Source organism: Cryptomeria japonica, chromosome 2 (genome assembly GCF_030272615.1).
Source record: "Cryptomeria japonica chromosome 2, Sugi_1.0, whole genome shotgun sequence".
In the NCBI taxonomy this organism is placed as follows: domain Eukaryota; kingdom Viridiplantae; phylum Streptophyta; class Pinopsida; order Cupressales; family Cupressaceae; genus Cryptomeria; species Cryptomeria japonica.
Window position 1 is genome coordinate 94,508,257 of NC_081406.1, and position 18,220 is coordinate 94,526,476.

Below are 18,220 nucleotides of genomic sequence, written 5' to 3' on the forward strand. Positions count from 1 at the left end.
ATCGCTCATCACCTTCTTTCTACTTCACAAGACATAACATGTTTATGTATATGTGTGTGTGTGTACCGATAAGAATATACACCAATTTGGCCTCAAAGAAAATTTCCCAAATGATATTCCAATGGTCAAATCACACGCTACAAGCACCAGAGCAAAACAACAATAAAAACATTCAAGGCCAGCTTGACCCGAAATGAACATATCCTCGAACTTCCATAAGAATATGTTTTTGAAGCACAAAGAGTACGATCTAACTTAGCATAAATAATTTAAAGGCATGAACAACAAATCATCAAAATATTATCATTAGAAATAAAAAACCGAAGGAAAACGAATCTCATAGAATTGTCAAACACTGCACAACCGAATATATTTTTGGAGCAAAACTTCCAGAGCATGACTTCCGGAGCACCAAAACTTGAATACAACAATATTAAGCAATGACTACTAGCATATCAAAACTATGTTATCATATCTGCAATGAGACAAACATGCGAAGCACTGCAATCCTAGAATCAGTCAACTAAATACCACTTGACTACATTATCACTACAACATGTACATCCAGAGCACGAAACCAATTGCCATAACCAACACCAAAATTTAGACATCAAGAGAAAAAAATCCACATACTTACAATACTCATTTCTAGAGCAACAACCTACCGGAAAACATATTTGCAACATACATGCCTAACTTCCACTGCTCTGTACACTACATACTGCATTACAACATTCAAACCAATCTGGATTATCGAGTTTGACATAAATGACAACCAATCAAGTATTTCTAACAGTAATGTATTTTGGCTTATGGTTTGGACTGTAAGTAAGGTTTCACACGAAGACAAATCTATTTGAGTTTCAAAGGCTATGCTCCAGAAGTTAGAAAGATACAAGTGACAAAGTGCACACTATGTTAGCTTGTTTACTGTGTTGAAGTTTTTGTTGGATGTGCCAGAGAAAGGATATGTGCACCTAATGGAGGAAGAATGTGAATATAGTTTGAGACCAATTGATTTCATGGTGAGAAATACATAGTGTGTTCTTACTTCTTGTGGTATTAAGATCAAGATAACTCTATGTTTTCATGATGTTTGAATTAAGAAATATTTAACCTTGGCCCACTTGCAAATATTGTAATTGGGTTCTAGGCCAACATGATGATGTTAATAATGTATTATAATGCATATATATTTCCAATCCATTCTATCCTAATTTTCTGGTTGAATAAGGATTGATTACTAGGTGATCAAGTGAAGACAAGGTGGTGTAAATATAATGTGAAGTGTGTGCACTAATATTTATATCATCTCCACACTATGAGAGTGTTATGAAGTAGATTAGATTAGCTAAATTCTATAGAGTGAGTTTGTAAGGTCCCCATAATATATTTTTTATGTTTCTCATGTCTTCATTGTATTTGAGGTTGGTGCCTCATAATCTAAGTTGGTGCTTGGTTCTTTTGATAAGGAGATTGGTGTCTCCTGTAGTTTGGTGCCAAATGAATTATTGTAAGTTCATTATTATTCTGTGAAGTTGGATTTGGGTGGTAGATCCAAGTAGCTTTTCTCACTATGGTTTTTCCCTTTTGGGTTTTCATGTAAATTTGGTGTTCTTTTATGTTGACGTCTGATTGTGCTTATCACTTGCATGTTTGTTTTGATGTCATTGTAAGATGTCTTAATGGTGTTAATATTGCTCTATTTTTTAAAGTTAAAATTGGTATGTATTGATTCAACCCCCTCTTGTTATATGTGTGTTCTTAACAAGCTATAACTATGAGATTAATAAAAATTCTTCCCAAAGTAATTTTTCTAGAACAAGGAGGTTTGTTTTAGGAAAATTGACTATAGAAGGATCTTTCATGGTTAATGAAGTCATTTATTCAATCCATGTAAATAAGGAGTCAACTGTGATAATCAAATTGGACATGATGGAGGCTTATTACAAAGTGAATTGAGAATCTTTTGAAATTACTTAAAAGATTTGGATTTTCTAAAAAGTGGTGTAACTAGATGTTATCTTGCATTTTAGGAGAAATTTTTTTTGTTCTTTTTAGTGGATCTTTAGTTGGTATCTTTCAAACTTCTCAAGTTATTATACAAGGTGACCCCCTCTCGCCTTTTTTATTTATTCTTATGGCAAAAGAACTTAGTATAACAATTTATGATTAGAATAAGATCCATAAGTGAAAAGGGATATCAATTACAAGAGTAAATATGTGAGTCACCCATGCTTTTTATGCACATGATACCTTATTTTTTCAATATCCTTCCATTTTGGAAGCTAAGACTACTAAAATGATTCTTCATTTGTATTGTCAAGCTTATGGGAAGGCTATCAATGCTTCCAAATCAAAGAGCTTTTTCAAAATATTCACATTTTACTTCAAGCTCATATTAATTCTATCTTAAACTTCATATATGAAGATCTCCCTTGCAAATATCTAGGAATACATTCGTTTCATTATGCAAATAAAATGGAGTTATAAAAAAGTTTTATCCTAGTCTATTCTCAATAGAACATATTCTTAGAAAGGTAAATGGTTTACATTATCTAGGAGAATCATAATGATATTTAGAATGTTTTGTTTGCAATACCAATATATATTATGTCGATCTTACTTATTCCTATAGGAAATATTTCTAAGATTTAAAAAAACTAAGGAATTTTTTATGGAATTGAAATGTGGAAAGGATAAACAAATTGCACTAATAGTCTAGGATAAGCTATGTACTCTTCAAAAGAAAGGGGGAATCAATATTCATAATATTGAAGCTCATAATTTGGTTTTGGTTGCCACACTTGCTTGGAATTCGGTTTCAAAAGAGTTATACGCTAAGTGGAGTAAGATAATGAGAGAGAAATATCTTGATACAAATGGTCTATATAGAATCTTCACGATGGCTAATCCTTAACAATTATTTTCAAATCTTATATACACACCTTTGGATTGTTTTCTACTTCCTCTTCCTTATCCTGAACAATGGACTCAAAACATACTTCTTTCCATCATTCAATATGGTTTAGGTACTTTTCCTACCATCATGCACACATTTCCTATCATATTGCCATAGTCTACCCAATAGGATGTGGAATGCATCCATTGGCATCACATCACCTATCACTTTATCCTTGTATATTACCAATTTAAAAATTAACTAGATACTATTCACTTACCAAAAGTTGGTGATCTCTTTGCAACCAAGAAACTTTGTAGGGGTTGGGGTGTTTTGTCATCTTCGATTAGTTTCTCAACCATTTCTTGAGACACCAAATTATCTATGCTACCACTATCCACAATTATTTTATAATATTTTCCTTCTAACTTAGAAAGAGTTTGGAATAGATTTCATCTTTGTATTGGCTCTTGTTTCTCCTCTTTCAATTTCCAAATCATGCTCTTCATCATCAAGGATTCTCCTTGTTTAGGTTATTTTGTTCCCTTTGGTGTTCAAGTACACTTTCTCTGTCAATGTGTGGCATAATTTCTTGCACCACTAGATTTTTTGCTACTTTGTTATTTGGGGGGTATTTAATGATCATCTGGAACTAAATTGATTATACTCTATATTTCTATGGAATAGTATATACTCATTGAAACATGACACATGCATATATTAAAATATAATTGATCATGGTCTTTACTATTGTTATACTGCAAATCAACTTTATTGAATAACAACATAATTGATGATTCTAGATCCTTTTAAAAGGAAAATATATTGAACACGATGTCTTCAAAATATAATGCAGATGTTATTGCACGAATGGAGTAATAATCTAAATTATCCACCTTCAACTATGACTCTTTAATCAAAAGGTTAAATATAATAGTAGCTCTAGAAGAATCAACATGACTTAGAATATTAATATTAAGGGGAAGTGTTAGAGCATAATGTTATTAGAGGTCATACCCTTATAGCATTTATTCCCCTACCTCTTCCATAATAACCTCTTCCTCTTGAATTATCTCCTCTTTCCCTTGAAAATTCTCATATTCCTCTTGTACTAAGACTATAATTATTTGGTGTGGAGATTGACTCACCTTCTCTCGCTGATTTTCCTCTTCCACTACTTGATTGTCATCTACCCTACATATATTTTCATGTGCCTTTGAGATCAATTTGTTTTTTTTGGGTCAAAATTTATTTTTCCTCTAAGGCCTACAAGTAATCTTCTTCAATTGTTCTTATTCTTATCAAATTGATTTCATCTTAAATATCTATTTCAAGCCATTAAAATATATGGATACCTACTCTTTGTCATCTTCAATGTGCCCAATTTGAACACTTAACCTATAGAATTCTTCAGCATATCCCTTGAAACTCATCTTTTTTTGTTTCAAGTTCTACAATTTTTTTAATAACCAGATTTGAAATCTACTAACAATAATTTAGCCTTTAACTTCATCATATCCTATCCCAAGATCTTATCTTTTATTTTCCTCTTTGTTGTGTATATGTGTTGATGATCCCATCATAGGGGTATATGCCCTTTCAACTTTGTACAAGCATATTTGACCTTCTTCTCATCTTCAATTCTCCCAAAACCAAAGTACTTTTCCATTTTTGAGATCAAATTAACGAGGTATTTGAGGTTCGGACTTACATTATAATTTGGAGGATCAAATCAAGGTTTATTGTTTATTCTCGTGTTAGCTTTTATGAATCTTTCCTCTATCTAATCAGGTCCTTATTTGGTTTCACCTTTACCTTCAATAATTTGTTCTTCCTCTAAGTTGTCCTCACTAACATCTTCTACATGAATCCCTCTTCTTTGTGTTTTTTCAATAGCTTCTAGTCTTGCCACTATGATTCACAACATCTCAAAAATCACTAGATCTCTACCTCTTGGTGTTCCATTGTGATTATGTCCTCATTGTGTCATATTTTATAACTTCTCACAATCACTTGATACTTGCTTTGATACCAACTAATGTAGGTCTATCTTGGGGGTTATGCCAAACCGCCAAGAACTAGAAGCAATCTAGTTCAAAATTGAACTTAAATGAGATATATCAACTCAAATTTGACAATCAACAACACAAATGATTTTACTCAATAGAATTGTCAAACCATAAACATTACAAAGATATTTTTTATGAATTTCAAATTATTTCCCATATTTCTAGTAGTGAATTTTTTTTTTTTCCAACCCCTCTTTCATATGTTTTTATTATTGTTGAAATAGTCTCCAACACTACACCCCTGTCCTCATATTTGCAACCTTTCTATAGGCTCTATTATTGTTTCCACACCTTTTTCTTAGTTGAAGTCTCCTCTTCTCTTTTTTATTTCTACATTTTTTACCTCTCCTTTCCAACTCACACCCCTTTTTTTCTAACTATAGTTGCATATTTTAAAATTTCAACAACCAAACCGAAGTGTATTCTTATTTGCACATCATGCATCTTCAATCTTCCATTCCCTTTCATATTCTCAATTAACTTGTTCTTTTATATATTTTTTCTAATTTATGATTTTATTTTAAAAATTATTCAAGCGACCAGTGTTAAATTGATATCTTTGCTAGGCCAAAGGTAAACTAAAACAAACAAAAGAAAACTTGGTTTATAAGGAACTAAAATTGAAGTAAAATGATTTTTTGATATTGTTGTATCAAGTTTGTGAAACTCGTTATTGTAGTGGGATGACTTGGATGCAGACTATCTATATCCATGAGATTGTTTCAGGGTTGGTGCAAATTTACTTTGTTGGTATTGTCTATAATTATTTGTGCATTGAGATGAGAGAATGGATGATGTATCATATAGTGCATGAATAGTTGGCTATGAGACTTTTATCATGATGGTTTAGCACTATGTCATGATAGCTTGGTTATACATTACACTGGGAGCAGTTGACAATAACGGTTTGGTAGTATTGGAATTGTTGTTGATGCATGTTATTGGTTTGGAGATCATAGCTTGACTTTACTTTTGGGAGCTCATAGTGTTGAATTATTTGATTTTTTGGGGGCCATGGAGGATCTTTACTTAGGATATGGTTATCACGATGCCTGAATAGCTTGGTTACATATTCTAGTGGGAGTTTGTGACAATGATGTGGATTCATCATTTGATGATGGATTCTTATCTTTATGTTGATTAGAGATGTTGACATCCTAGTTTTCCATGGAATAATTTTAATCTTTGGTTGAGGTGTCATAAATTATCAATTTTGATAGGTGTTCTTTAGTTTATAGTATGGTTGTATTATGTCATGATATACTCTTGATTACACGTTTAGAGTGTTCATGTGATGCAGGTTTCTTGAGACATTATATGTTAATTTTGAGCATATGATATTATTTTGAGGAGATGTGGGATCATGATGTCATGATGTATTCTCGATTCTTAATTTTGGAGCTTTGGAGTTGATCTTGATGGTTCTATTTGTATTGAGTAGATTGATCATTTTCTTAGTTGCTTTGTTATAATGTTTAATGCATTTAGAGTATGGTATAGATTGATTCGTTTATAGGTTCTTATGGATGCTTAGAGACCTAGGTAGGTTTAGGAGTTCTCTTATGATTAGATAAATGTGTTGATATGATTACTGTTGGTGAGATTTTAGTGGGAAGTCCAAGGAGCCTACACCTTGGTTGGACATGAGCTCAACATGGACATATGAGGAGTATTATTGGATACGTCACAATGACTTGGTATCTTGGAGGAATTTTTTTATTCCTCACCCATGGTAGACTCAAAGATTAGTCATTTGAGAGGTATCGATTATTCTTATTTTTAGATGCACTATGTTTTACACTTTGTCTTCTCGTGTATATGGATCTTGAGCTATGGGTTTCTAGTTCTGGAGAGTTCATTTGAGGAGTGTTGTCATGTTTATCTCCTTGAAAATACTATTTCATTTATGTGAATTTTAGGGGATGTTATTGAGATTGTTCTATTAGTTTGTGGATGGATTTGGTTTGACCTTTAGTTAGAGAAGTTTACACCCATATTGGTTACATGATACATATATTGTGTTTGATCTATGGGATTGAATGGTTGGGTGTTATTGAGACTTTTCATTTGGGGTGTATAAAAGGAGATCATACTTGACATAGTTTTCATTTAGAGGTGTATGTAGAAGGACATGCTATTGGTTTGATTTGTAGGTTCTTCCTTCGGTCTTGTTCATCTTATTGGATGTTTATATTCACATTACCTAGGATTTGAGATTAGTTTGGAGTCATGGTGATCACTATGTTTGTGGTCATCTTTTGTCACTTGTACTTAATTTGGATGATGAAATAGACGTTCCTTTATCTCTTTCCTTTTGGGTGTGTAAAACTTGGGAGAGCTTTAGAGACTATTTTGAGAGATGTATTGCAACACATTTTTTTGTAAGTTTTACATATCTTTGTAGATGTTCCTTGGTATTGCATGATATTGTTTACATCTTCTATGTGATTCTATTGGTAGAGTTGGTATGCCTTGTTCATTTATAAATTTGACATTACTCTTATAAGGAGAGTTCCTAGATGTGTATGTTCTTCATTGATGGACTACATACTTGGAGCTTGTGATTACACTTTATGGGTTGTATATGTTTATGACATGAGGTTGCTATGTTTTGTATACCTTAGAGGTATTGATTATTGGATGGATTAGCATTTGATGTGGTTTCTATTTTTAGTCATGTGGGTTTTCTTCATTTTGATTGTAAAAAATAGGAGCCTTTTTTATAATGTGGATTTGATGTTTGTGTTCTTTGAATTGGTGCATTTCACATTGGATTGTTCCTTTTCTTTCATATGGAAGTTGGCATATTGGAGGATGACAATATTTCTTACTAGAGATAGTGGAAATCATTGATGTTGTTTGTAGATTTCTTGATGGAGCATGAAAGCATTGTTGAGATTCATTTGGTTTTATGTATGGCTATGATGATGCCCTTCATTGATTGACCCTATGCAAAGTATACAACAAGTGGGAGAATGTTATGATTAGGTGTTGTAAACTTTGCATAACATTATTTTTAATTTAATTATGTAATCAAATAATTATTTAGTTGTGGTGCATCTAGGTGATATGCTTCGCCACATTAAATAATTATTTTGGACCACTTGTAAAGTTGTATGTAATATTGGGTTAATTATCTTATGTGAGGGAGATATGATAATTATTTAATATTTGGGGTTCAAGATATTTGATAAAATAAAAACTTAGTACCCAATATTAAATGAGGGGCCAATTGTTTTGTGAAATCATGGATTTGAGTCACATGGTTTTACTTTACCACCTAGTTATATTATTGTGAACTTATGCTTATAAAAGAAAGCACATGTTTAGCGGTTTAAAGTTGTCTTGTTGGGGTTTTAAGTTGTCTTGTTGGGGTTTTGGTTTGGTTGTCATTGTAGTGAGTCTTCTTTCGAGGAGTTCATATGTGAAGCATCGCATGGGAGACAAATGGAGAATGCATTGGAGAGGCTTGAGGTTTCAGAGCTGTTCATGGAGGCTTTGTAAGTGTATTGTAACATTTCAGTGTTGAATAATACATTGAGCATGAATGCTTTTGGAGGCTAGTTTTTTTTTCTTATATGAGGGTTTTCCCAAGGTAAATGTTGTGTGATGTGTATTTGATACTCACATTTGTTTATCTATATACTCATATGCATGCTTTCCTTTTAGAGGGTTACGTAAGAAATGGATTGATCATTATGGTTGATTTTCCTTATAGATATCTTCCATCCTCTCCCAAATGATACTCTCATTAAACACATTGGATGGGGAGAATTTTATCTTAGAATTTCCTTGATTAATACAATAATAATTAGTATACTATTAAGACCATAATCCCAAATCAAATAAGATACAATTGACTTGCATATGAAAATGGGTATCAATATTATGCACATTACAATTATCATTACAATTGTAAATTCTACAAAGATAATGAAATATCCATTGTCATAATATTGTATGACACATAATGAAATATTCAAAATATTATCTTTTCTCGTTCTAAATAATTATTTATTCACCAAGAAATTGTTTAAATTAGGTGATTAAAAATGGGACGTAACATAATTTTTGAAGAACGCTAGAAATACCATCAAAATAGCTTTAGAAAATTTCATATTTGAACTTTTAGTTATAAAGGATTAACTCTAGAAATTATAGACTTAATCTTAAAAAAATAGAGATAACTCAAAAAATACTAACAAAACAATAAAGAACAACTACTAAAACACAATGTAATCAAAGAAAACATAAAAATAAATATAATTTATTGTTAAAGAATAATTTTCCAATTTCATGACATATTAGTAGACTAATCATTATAAAGAAATCACCGTTTTAAATGTTTGGTTATGATTCAATGCTTTAGTGTCAAAGATAAATTACAACATCATAGTGGGCATGAGCATGATTCCTAAACTATAGGCGACTTTTTCATAGTGGGCATGGGCATGATTCCTAAACTATAAAAGACTTTTTAGGAGAAATTGGTAGAGATTTTTTGAATAAATAAGAGTACCAAACCCTAAACAATGGGTTAGGAGAATTCAGGAGAAGAGAAGTCAAAGAGCAAAATAAAATTTATGATGCAATTTCTTATATAAAGCTTGTTATTTGTTTCATTTATCAATAGAAATATAGTATGGGTTTACAATCTTTATATTTTAGTATTCACATGTAGAATGTATTAGTTTGGAGGAATCTTATTCATCTAGAAGAGTGAGGACCACTCATTGTTTTTTTTAGTCAATTATTATTATTTGTAGTGTATATTGTTATTTTATAGTTCATAGTTTATGCGATCATTTAGTAATTTAATAATTTATTATTATAATTTATGTAGGCTTGAACTAGTTGTTTCATCTTTTTATTGATTAAATTAATAGCTGGAAAAAAATTATAGATTTATTTTGATATTAGTAAGTTAGTTTCATTTTTCCTACATTCTCAAATTAGCACAAACAATTAAGTTAATAGCTCAATATTTTGATTTAATGTAAACATTTAATTTTTTAGATTAATTTGAATTTAGTTTGTCAGTGCAATTCCATTTCTTAGGGTAGAAAAACTCCCGATTTAGTATTCCAACATCTATTGTATATATCCTTGGGCCATTATTCTAAATTGACAAGATAAATCATCTAGTAAAGTGGAAGGTTCACTGATATATCATCAAAGAGATACAAAGATAGTTTGATGGTTAAGGGATACTCCAAAAAATAGGGAGTTGATTTTGAAGAAGAGAGAATGATGTTACAATTTCTTTCTTACATTGGGATCATAAAGAGAAAAAATATACATGACATCTAGATGGGTCAGACATAAAAGGGAAATAAATTTTGGTTTGTAGATCAACTGGTTCATTACATAGTTGGAATAGTGACCTTGGATGCAATATCAACATTTTGATGCTTTTAAATTGAAGTTGAGATTTGTTAGAAGTGATGATTGTAATATTGGAAACAACATGGTAATGATTAGGGAGCTTAAAGCTTCACTTTTTGATGTGTTTGAAATAAAGGATTAGAGGTAGAAAAAATTATTTTGAGAATAAAAATTAGTCGGTATTGAGTTCATATAAATCTTTGGTTCAATCAAAGTAAGTATGTTTACACTATTTTATAACGATTTTCAATACATAATTGTAAACCAATAAGTATTTCTTTACATGTAGGAACTAATATTTCACTGGATATGTATCCTAATTTTGATGTTGATTACGATGATATAGCATAATGTATTTTATGCTAGTGTAGGTGGTTGTTTTATGTATGTAATGGTGTTTATTAGATCATATATTACCCAAATAGTTAAAAGTCTTTAGTAGCTTTATGTCTAACCCTAGGAGAGAGCACCAAAATTACATTAAGAGGATATTAAGATATTTTAAAGAAAATAATGACTATTATTCAATGTTATTAGACATATAGGACTTTATTGATGTAGATTGTATAAGTGACTAGGATAATCAAAGGTTCATGAATGGATATGTATTTTCTTTGTTCAGTGATATAATACAATTTTCTATTGCTAAAGAATATTATATGGCTACGAGACACACACATATAAATAGGTAATATGGTTATAGATAGTATATTTAGAAATTAGTTTTGATTACAAGGTGGTTTAGATTGGGTGTGATAGTTTGAGTGCTATTTATTTTGCTATGAATCCCATGTACTATTCTCATTCAAAAATATATAGGAGAATAGTAAGGTCATGGTTTAGAAGGTTGCCACTTTGGATGATGTTATAGATTCACTTACAAACTAGTGAGCATGAATAAATTATCCCGGTGTCTAGATTATATCTACTTTGAAAATTCTTATGTCTAGTGTATTTAATTATATTTTATATAGATAATTAATGTATTTTTTTCTTAGCACATGGAATAGATAAATCTAGACACCCATTTGTGGTCGTAACACTAATGTTAATTACTATTCTTCAATTATTTGAGATTATTATCACAAGAAGAAATGAAAAAAGGAAAAGGAAGATGAAAGACCACATTGGAAGACAAAGAATCATGCCTTGTAAATAGAACCTGTATGGAGCACTTAAGAGTCAACTTCTTCTTGTATAATGATAATGTTTACTTTTTCTATTTCAAGAGATGCTTTTCATGACTAGGGTGTTGTATTTTTCACTTGTGACATTTGGGTGCCTAATTTTAGGTCATGGTTTTGACCACTAGTTTTAAAAATTCATTATGATTTGTTGATTCTAAAAATTAATATATTAAATGCATGAGGTAGAGGTATTATGCTATTTTATAAGTTTGATTACTATTATGTTATCAAAATTCTATTAGAGAGATTTATAGAAGAATGCATTGATATAATACTTTTATTTTGTGAAATTGATACACCATTTAAAACTTTTAGTTTGTTATGAATATTTGTCTATTATTAAATTGGTGGTTCACCCATTGATTATCAAGTGAGAGTCCATTACTATAGGTATTCACAAAGATAAAGAGTGCATGTGTGACATTTAAATCTAGAGCAATAATTATCATAAAAATGGCATGGTGATATGTTTTGTTCAATCATGACATGATACAATATTTTATTCTCTCCCCTTTATGTATTATTGAGGAATGTTCTAATAAAAATATGATGGCTTGTGTAAAAGGGTATTACTTGGGGTGAATGATTAAAGTCACATTATTTGCATTATGATTCCAACCTCAAGATGATAAAATTAGATAGGGGAATAGAAGCTTTGGCATGACATTTAAGTATTGGCACCATATGCCTTTGAAGGGATGTGATATCCAATTCTAGTTGATATGTACATTACAATGATAGTTCAAAGGCTTACATTAAGGCAAGCTAGATTTAAATAAGAGTACCTTTCCAAAAGAATATGCACAACTATAATGAAGATAACATTAAGATTATTTCTAATAAGAGAACTAAAAATAAAACTATCCTAAATTTTTCATATTTAGTCTAATTTCTAAAAATAATTCATAAATCATCAATTATGAAAACCCTCAGTGTGGATATGAACATTTGAAGTAGGCAAATCTCAATATTATTGATATTATTTAAAAAATAACTAAACATCATTTTTCAAAATACAACTTTTTATTAACTTTTTTTTACAAGAAGCAGGACTCAATGAACACTTAAATTCACTTAAAATAATAAAAATAGAAACTACCTTAACCATAATGATTTCATACCATACTATAATATTAGATTAAGGCTTTCTCTTAAAAAGAATTTAACATCTTCAACATATCGACGATTCCAAGAAATCATGTCGGTATGGAGATTTTTTTGGAAAATCTTTTTCAACAAATACATCCTATGCATACTTTGTAATCTAAGAGATATATATCCTTGGTGTTGAATCTTGTCAAATATATATTGTGATTCTTTAAACTCCCCAAAATTTGCATAGACCACTTTTTACAAATAAGTCAAATAAAAGTTATTTAAATTAAAAATTTATAATTCTTTATGCTCTAATCTAGGTAGAGTAGCCAACTAGACACAAGATGGAAAGATAATGACAAACATGAAATGATTGGGTTAAAGATAGGTGATTACTACATTTCACGAAAAATATCACTACTTCCTAAGCATGGCCATGCTTGAAATGTGCAAAAGAAAAGTAATCCATGAATGCACATCTATTTAGGCATTTTATCAAACACATGACAACTATTTCTTTAAAATCAATACAAAATTCTAGTTGTTGATTATTATAAATATGTATAACTATAAATAAATAATAATAAATTCAATGACATCTTTAAGAATTTATATTAAATCCAATTTGTCTTATCAAGTTGAAGCCCATCTAGGATTTAGCTGATTTAAATTATTTCAATGAATGAAGTTGAACCCACTATCAATGATATATGATAAATCTTAAAATGAGACATTTATGATTCAGTTAACAAAGTACTTCAGTAAACAAAGTGAATATTTAAGGTAAAAAGAATGAATTGGATAATTTTTGAGATGCCAAATCTAATTGATTGATTTTTTTCGGTGGATTATATTTCTTTAAGTATTTGGTTTGGGTTACTTTTAGATGTTATCTAGTTCAATGGAAGTAAAATTTGATCAATGAAAATAAGACAATGATTTACCATTTTTTGTGTAGACGAGGTATACAATTGCTATTGATTATTCGATCATTTAATCAAATAATGTTTTAGTAAAGTATTTAGTTAGTGGGTTGCGAGATAACTACTTGTCCATCTCTATGTTCCCATGAAACCAACTTGTGTTGCTAGCTCCAAATAAGTTTCAAAGAATTTGCTTGAAGTTAGTTGATTCAACTTATTGGTCAAAAATAGCATAAAATTTGAATTTTAATGCACCTAAGTTGACATTGACCACTTGCAAATCATAATAATTTTTTAGTCAAATATTAAAACCAATAAATTTTTTAATTGCACACTTGTGAATTGATTAAATTAAGTTGAACATGTTAAAATTGTAATTTGATCAGCTAAGAATTCTAAAACAACCCCTCCTTCAAGATTGTATAGAAGATGTTAGTAAATGTATTTCCTCAATTGCTTGTATTTTCTTTTGACCATATTTAATAAGTCTAACATATTCAAGAATGACATCATTTTGTAGCTAATTCAACATTTTTATCAAATTCAATGGAAAGTCGGGTCTCTTTTTTGTGGTCGGGTCTCTTTTTTGTGTGTAGATTTTACAATGTAAGGAAGGTGGGTCAAGATAACTGAGTGACTTACAAAAATAGATTATTTGACTCTTCCAAATAAATAATATATATATATATATATATATATATATATATATATATATATATATATATATATATATATATATATATATATATATATATATATTCTTTTATTTTTATTTGTAATTTCTTTTTTATATTGATTTGAACCATTAAATTTTTTAAAGTTAATTTTTTTAAATTAAATTAAGTATTATAAAAGAAAATTGAAATATAAATTGATTTGATTGAATGAGACATGTCAAGTAACGGGGCATATGAAATTTGAAAATTAGAAGACAAACTTATTTAATTGTCATGAGGTGGGTGGAAAGTAGACAAAATTACACGTGAAGGCCACAAACCAAACAATCATATCAAATTTAAAAATGCATAGACAAAGAATGACATAATTTTTAGTTTTTTCCATTTTAAAGTACCGAGAAATTTGTTAAATATACATATCTAAACAAACGGTCCAAAGGACTGTGTATGTCAAAAGTGTTAAAGCGAGTATTACAAAATTACAAAGAAAAAGCATGAAGGATAGAATTATTCGGTTTCAAAGTAACAAAACGTGACCGGACAACAAACCCTCGGGGCCGCCATTAATGCAAGTAGTCCAATAGCAGAACAGAAATTCCAAAAAAGTTTCCCAAAATCTTGACTCTTTACCTTAAAAATTATCGGTCCGACTAAATTAGCTGTCAAACAGGCGGACGGACGAGGACAAAAAAAAATTCATCTCCGTCTCGGAAGGGGTAAAAGCTAATCGATTCGACCGTTGATGGAGGTCCGCAGTACTTTAGCTACTAACAGTTAGAATAGGGGCCAGAAACCCATGAAAATGGCGAGGAAAAAGTAGCTTTCAGACCTTAACGGCCAAATTTTCATCTTGTCCCGCTCCAGCCCGCAACGGTTACATTGAATGCACAATGGACATCATGATGTAGGCGGTTCGATCCGCGTGAACTGCTCAAGTATATTCGTACACGCCGCGCTGCTTTTCATACTTCGCTTAATTTAGAGTTCTTTAGTCCTCCAAAGCTGCAGGGCCTGAAAAGGAGAACTTGCAGTGGACGGCCTTCACGCTCCTCTTATTATTATTGTTGCAGTTTGGCTAGGTAATGCTTTTTATCTGCAGCGCACTTCGCTGTGACAGTGGAGCACCTGTAGCAGAGCTCTGAGAGGACGAAGGAAACGATTTAAAATGGCAGCCAAAACTGCGGCTCCGATATTTCCCATGCCTGTAGATTTCGAGTTCGACCAGTATTGCCTCGGACCAGAAATGGACTACGCTAAGGTTTGGTGGAAGACATTCTTTGTTTGTATTTGATTGTATTGTTTTTTTGTTGTTTAAGGTAGCTTTAGGTTTGTGCTTCGTTGTCGCATTCTCGGTGAGCAGGGGATCTGTAAATTTTGGAAGGTTGAGCTTGATGGAATAACGTTTTAGTTTAGATTTCTCGGAATTTTTCTAATTGTTTGTGCAAAGAAGATGAAAATATGTAACATTAGAGGCCTTCTGGTTGATTTTTGTATCAAAGCATTTCAGAATCTGTTTTAAGTGAATAAGTGTCTCTATTATTAATTAAAAGAGAGAATTATACATATTTACAAAAGGTGAATGTGAAAAATCACACCTCTGAAAAGTTCAAACAGGGAAGAATAAAAAGATGAGCAATAGTAGAAGTAAGAGGAAGTCCTGATCATACTTGTTCCATACATCAGCCAAATCTGGAGTAAAAACTTTTAGATAGGTACTTTCTTTGTTTGTTACTTAGATGATCAATCTGTAAAAGTAACCAAAAGATAGGAGTAAAAACGTGACAGGTAGGGAGAGGGAGTAAACACTTTGAGCTAGGTACTCAGTTTGAATGGCCACATTTCTTTCTGAACCTAATCCGTATTTGCTTGGCCTGCCATTCACCGGACTTTCAAGTTTCAGCAATGTTGTCACATGTTGCTAATTGCAGGTTAATAGTTTTAATATTTTCTATTTTTTCAAGTTTCAGCTATGTTATCACATACCGCTAATTGCAGGCTATTTATTTTTAATAAATTCATCATTCGAAGTAGAGCTCAGATGCTACTTATACTTCAAACTTCATATTTCATCTTAGTATAATCTCTTCCATGGGGGACACAGAGCTCATAAAGTACTAAATCCATTAAGTATTTAATCCTGTTTTGGCATACATGATGAAAGTGAGAATAATGTACTGAGCTTATTATTAGAGGTTACCAGATCATTGGAGAGATTAAAAAATGTTAAAAAATTTCTTAAAGCCTCCAGTAACTGGACAGATCCTGTTGCTTTAACCAGAATCTCAAAGAAAAATCTTTGCAAAAATAAGGAAAATAAAGAATATTACCTAGCCTGTGCAGTAATATTTATTAAAAACTTAATGTTAAGAAGTTTTAAGGTACTGTACGACTATTTGAAGGCCTTGCAACGACAGGACCGGTGATCTTCCCCTCTGTGTCTTTTAATACTGTTTTCTCACTGAATCAGAATTTCCAGATCTGCTTATTACTGTTACTCGGTAGTCTACAATCATGTCTATTATGCTGCGCAGTATAAGTGGACTTTAATGACTAAACTCTTGATATATGCGTGATTCAGGTACTGGCGGAAGCTAAGCAAGGGCAGAAAGATCTAATCCTTTCTACGGATCGAACGCCCCGCCGGCAGGACTTACTGGCCGACATTTCTTGTTTTTCGGGGCATTTCAAAGCGTCGGCGGAGGATCAATCTCTGAAGACAAATCGGCGCTCATGGAAGAGCTCCCTTTTAGGGCTTTGGCGAAAAGCACAGAAGAAAAATCTGAAGGGCCAGTGCTCCCCAAGCAGCTTGACAACCCAGCATCCCGGGTTCAAATCTCGTTGCAAACCTGCTGCTTCTGGGCCGCTCTACTTAAATGACGTTCGTAGCAATAGCGGCCCTTCTTACTGCCGCTCTGCTCGGTCCTCCACCCCGCTAGCCGCCCTATTCACAGGCGACGCAGGAATTCCCTACATGTCTCTCAATCATCACACTTACAACAGAAAGCCAGCAGCAAGGCCTATTTACCTGGTCACCTAGACTGATTTTATTTTCACTTCTGATTGATTTTTTTTAACGGAAGCTTAATTTTTTGTATACCATGTTTTGCCTGACGACCTTTTCAGCAGGTCACTAATCCCCGATGCTTCCAAGTTCGGTCATAGCCATTTTTTCAGTCTGCTATGCTCTAAGTTACTTTAAATTGTCAGCTAGTTTTAGCTGACCCAAAAGGCTTTTGATTCTCATAGACAAGATTTGGGATTTGATTTCATTTTCAATTAACAGATGCATTTGGATCATTGACCAAATTTGAATGTTGTTGGTTGAAAAGTATGTGTGTTTTGTGTTAGTATTTTAGATCATATTTTATGATCTATTATTTGATCAATTTTATTTAAATAAAATGATTTATTATTATGTTTGATCAATTTTATTTAAATGTTGAATATAATAAATAATTGTATTATTTTTTTGGTTGAAATTTATCTCATGAAGATTTTATGTTTTATCTGTAGAATTAGTTCGTTTTACAAAATTAGAGTGGGGAGGAGATTCTTTACTTTTTGTTATCTTTTTGTTAATGCTTTAAATAAATGTGAGTAACTGCAAGCTGCATACATTTTGTTGTCTACGAAGCAGGATTAGTTGATGCATGTGCTCATAGATTGAAATCCCAATTTATTTGCAATACAGTTTGTTTAAAAAATATTTGAAGTATTTTAAAAGTGATGGGAAGATCATATATGTGTATATTTGCTATTAGATAAATTGTGTATGGTCAATAATTGCTTCTCTTTTAACAAGCCATTTGCTTCCAACAATCAAAGATTGAAACTATTTAGTTTTACTAATTTTTTTTTTAAAGAAAGTTCAATTTCATTGATAATTTTTCTAATCAATTAATTTTATCATAATTTATAAATTCAATTCCATTTATTTTGAATGTTTAAATTCAAAATAGATATATGATAATACTCAACAATA

The 18,220-nt window shown here is 31.3% G+C and overlaps 1 protein-coding gene across 1 annotated transcript; it reads left to right on the top strand.

Annotated features, from left to right (window-relative positions):
• Positions 1 to 14,986: 14,986 nt before the first annotated feature.
• On the top strand, positions 14,987 to 17,664 carry LOC131028216 (uncharacterized). Its single transcript, XM_057958463.2, has 2 exons — positions 14,987 to 15,496; positions 16,817 to 17,664. Exons 1-2 carry the CDS (start codon positions 15,404 to 15,406, stop codon positions 17,273 to 17,275), a joined length of 552 nt encoding a protein of 183 aa, XP_057814446.1. The 5' UTR covers positions 14,987 to 15,403; the 3' UTR covers positions 17,276 to 17,664.
• The last annotated feature ends 556 nt before the right edge of the window (positions 17,665 to 18,220 follow it).

Coding starts and splice junctions, on each gene's coding strand:
- LOC131028216 (XM_057958463.2), top strand. CDS start 15,404: ATGGCAGCCAAAACTGCGGCTCCGATATTTCCCATGCCTGTAGATTTC. Junction 15,497..16,816: donor CAGAAATGGACTACGCTAAG/GTTTGGTGGAAG, acceptor TGCGTGATTCAG/GTACTGGCGGAAGCTAAGCA.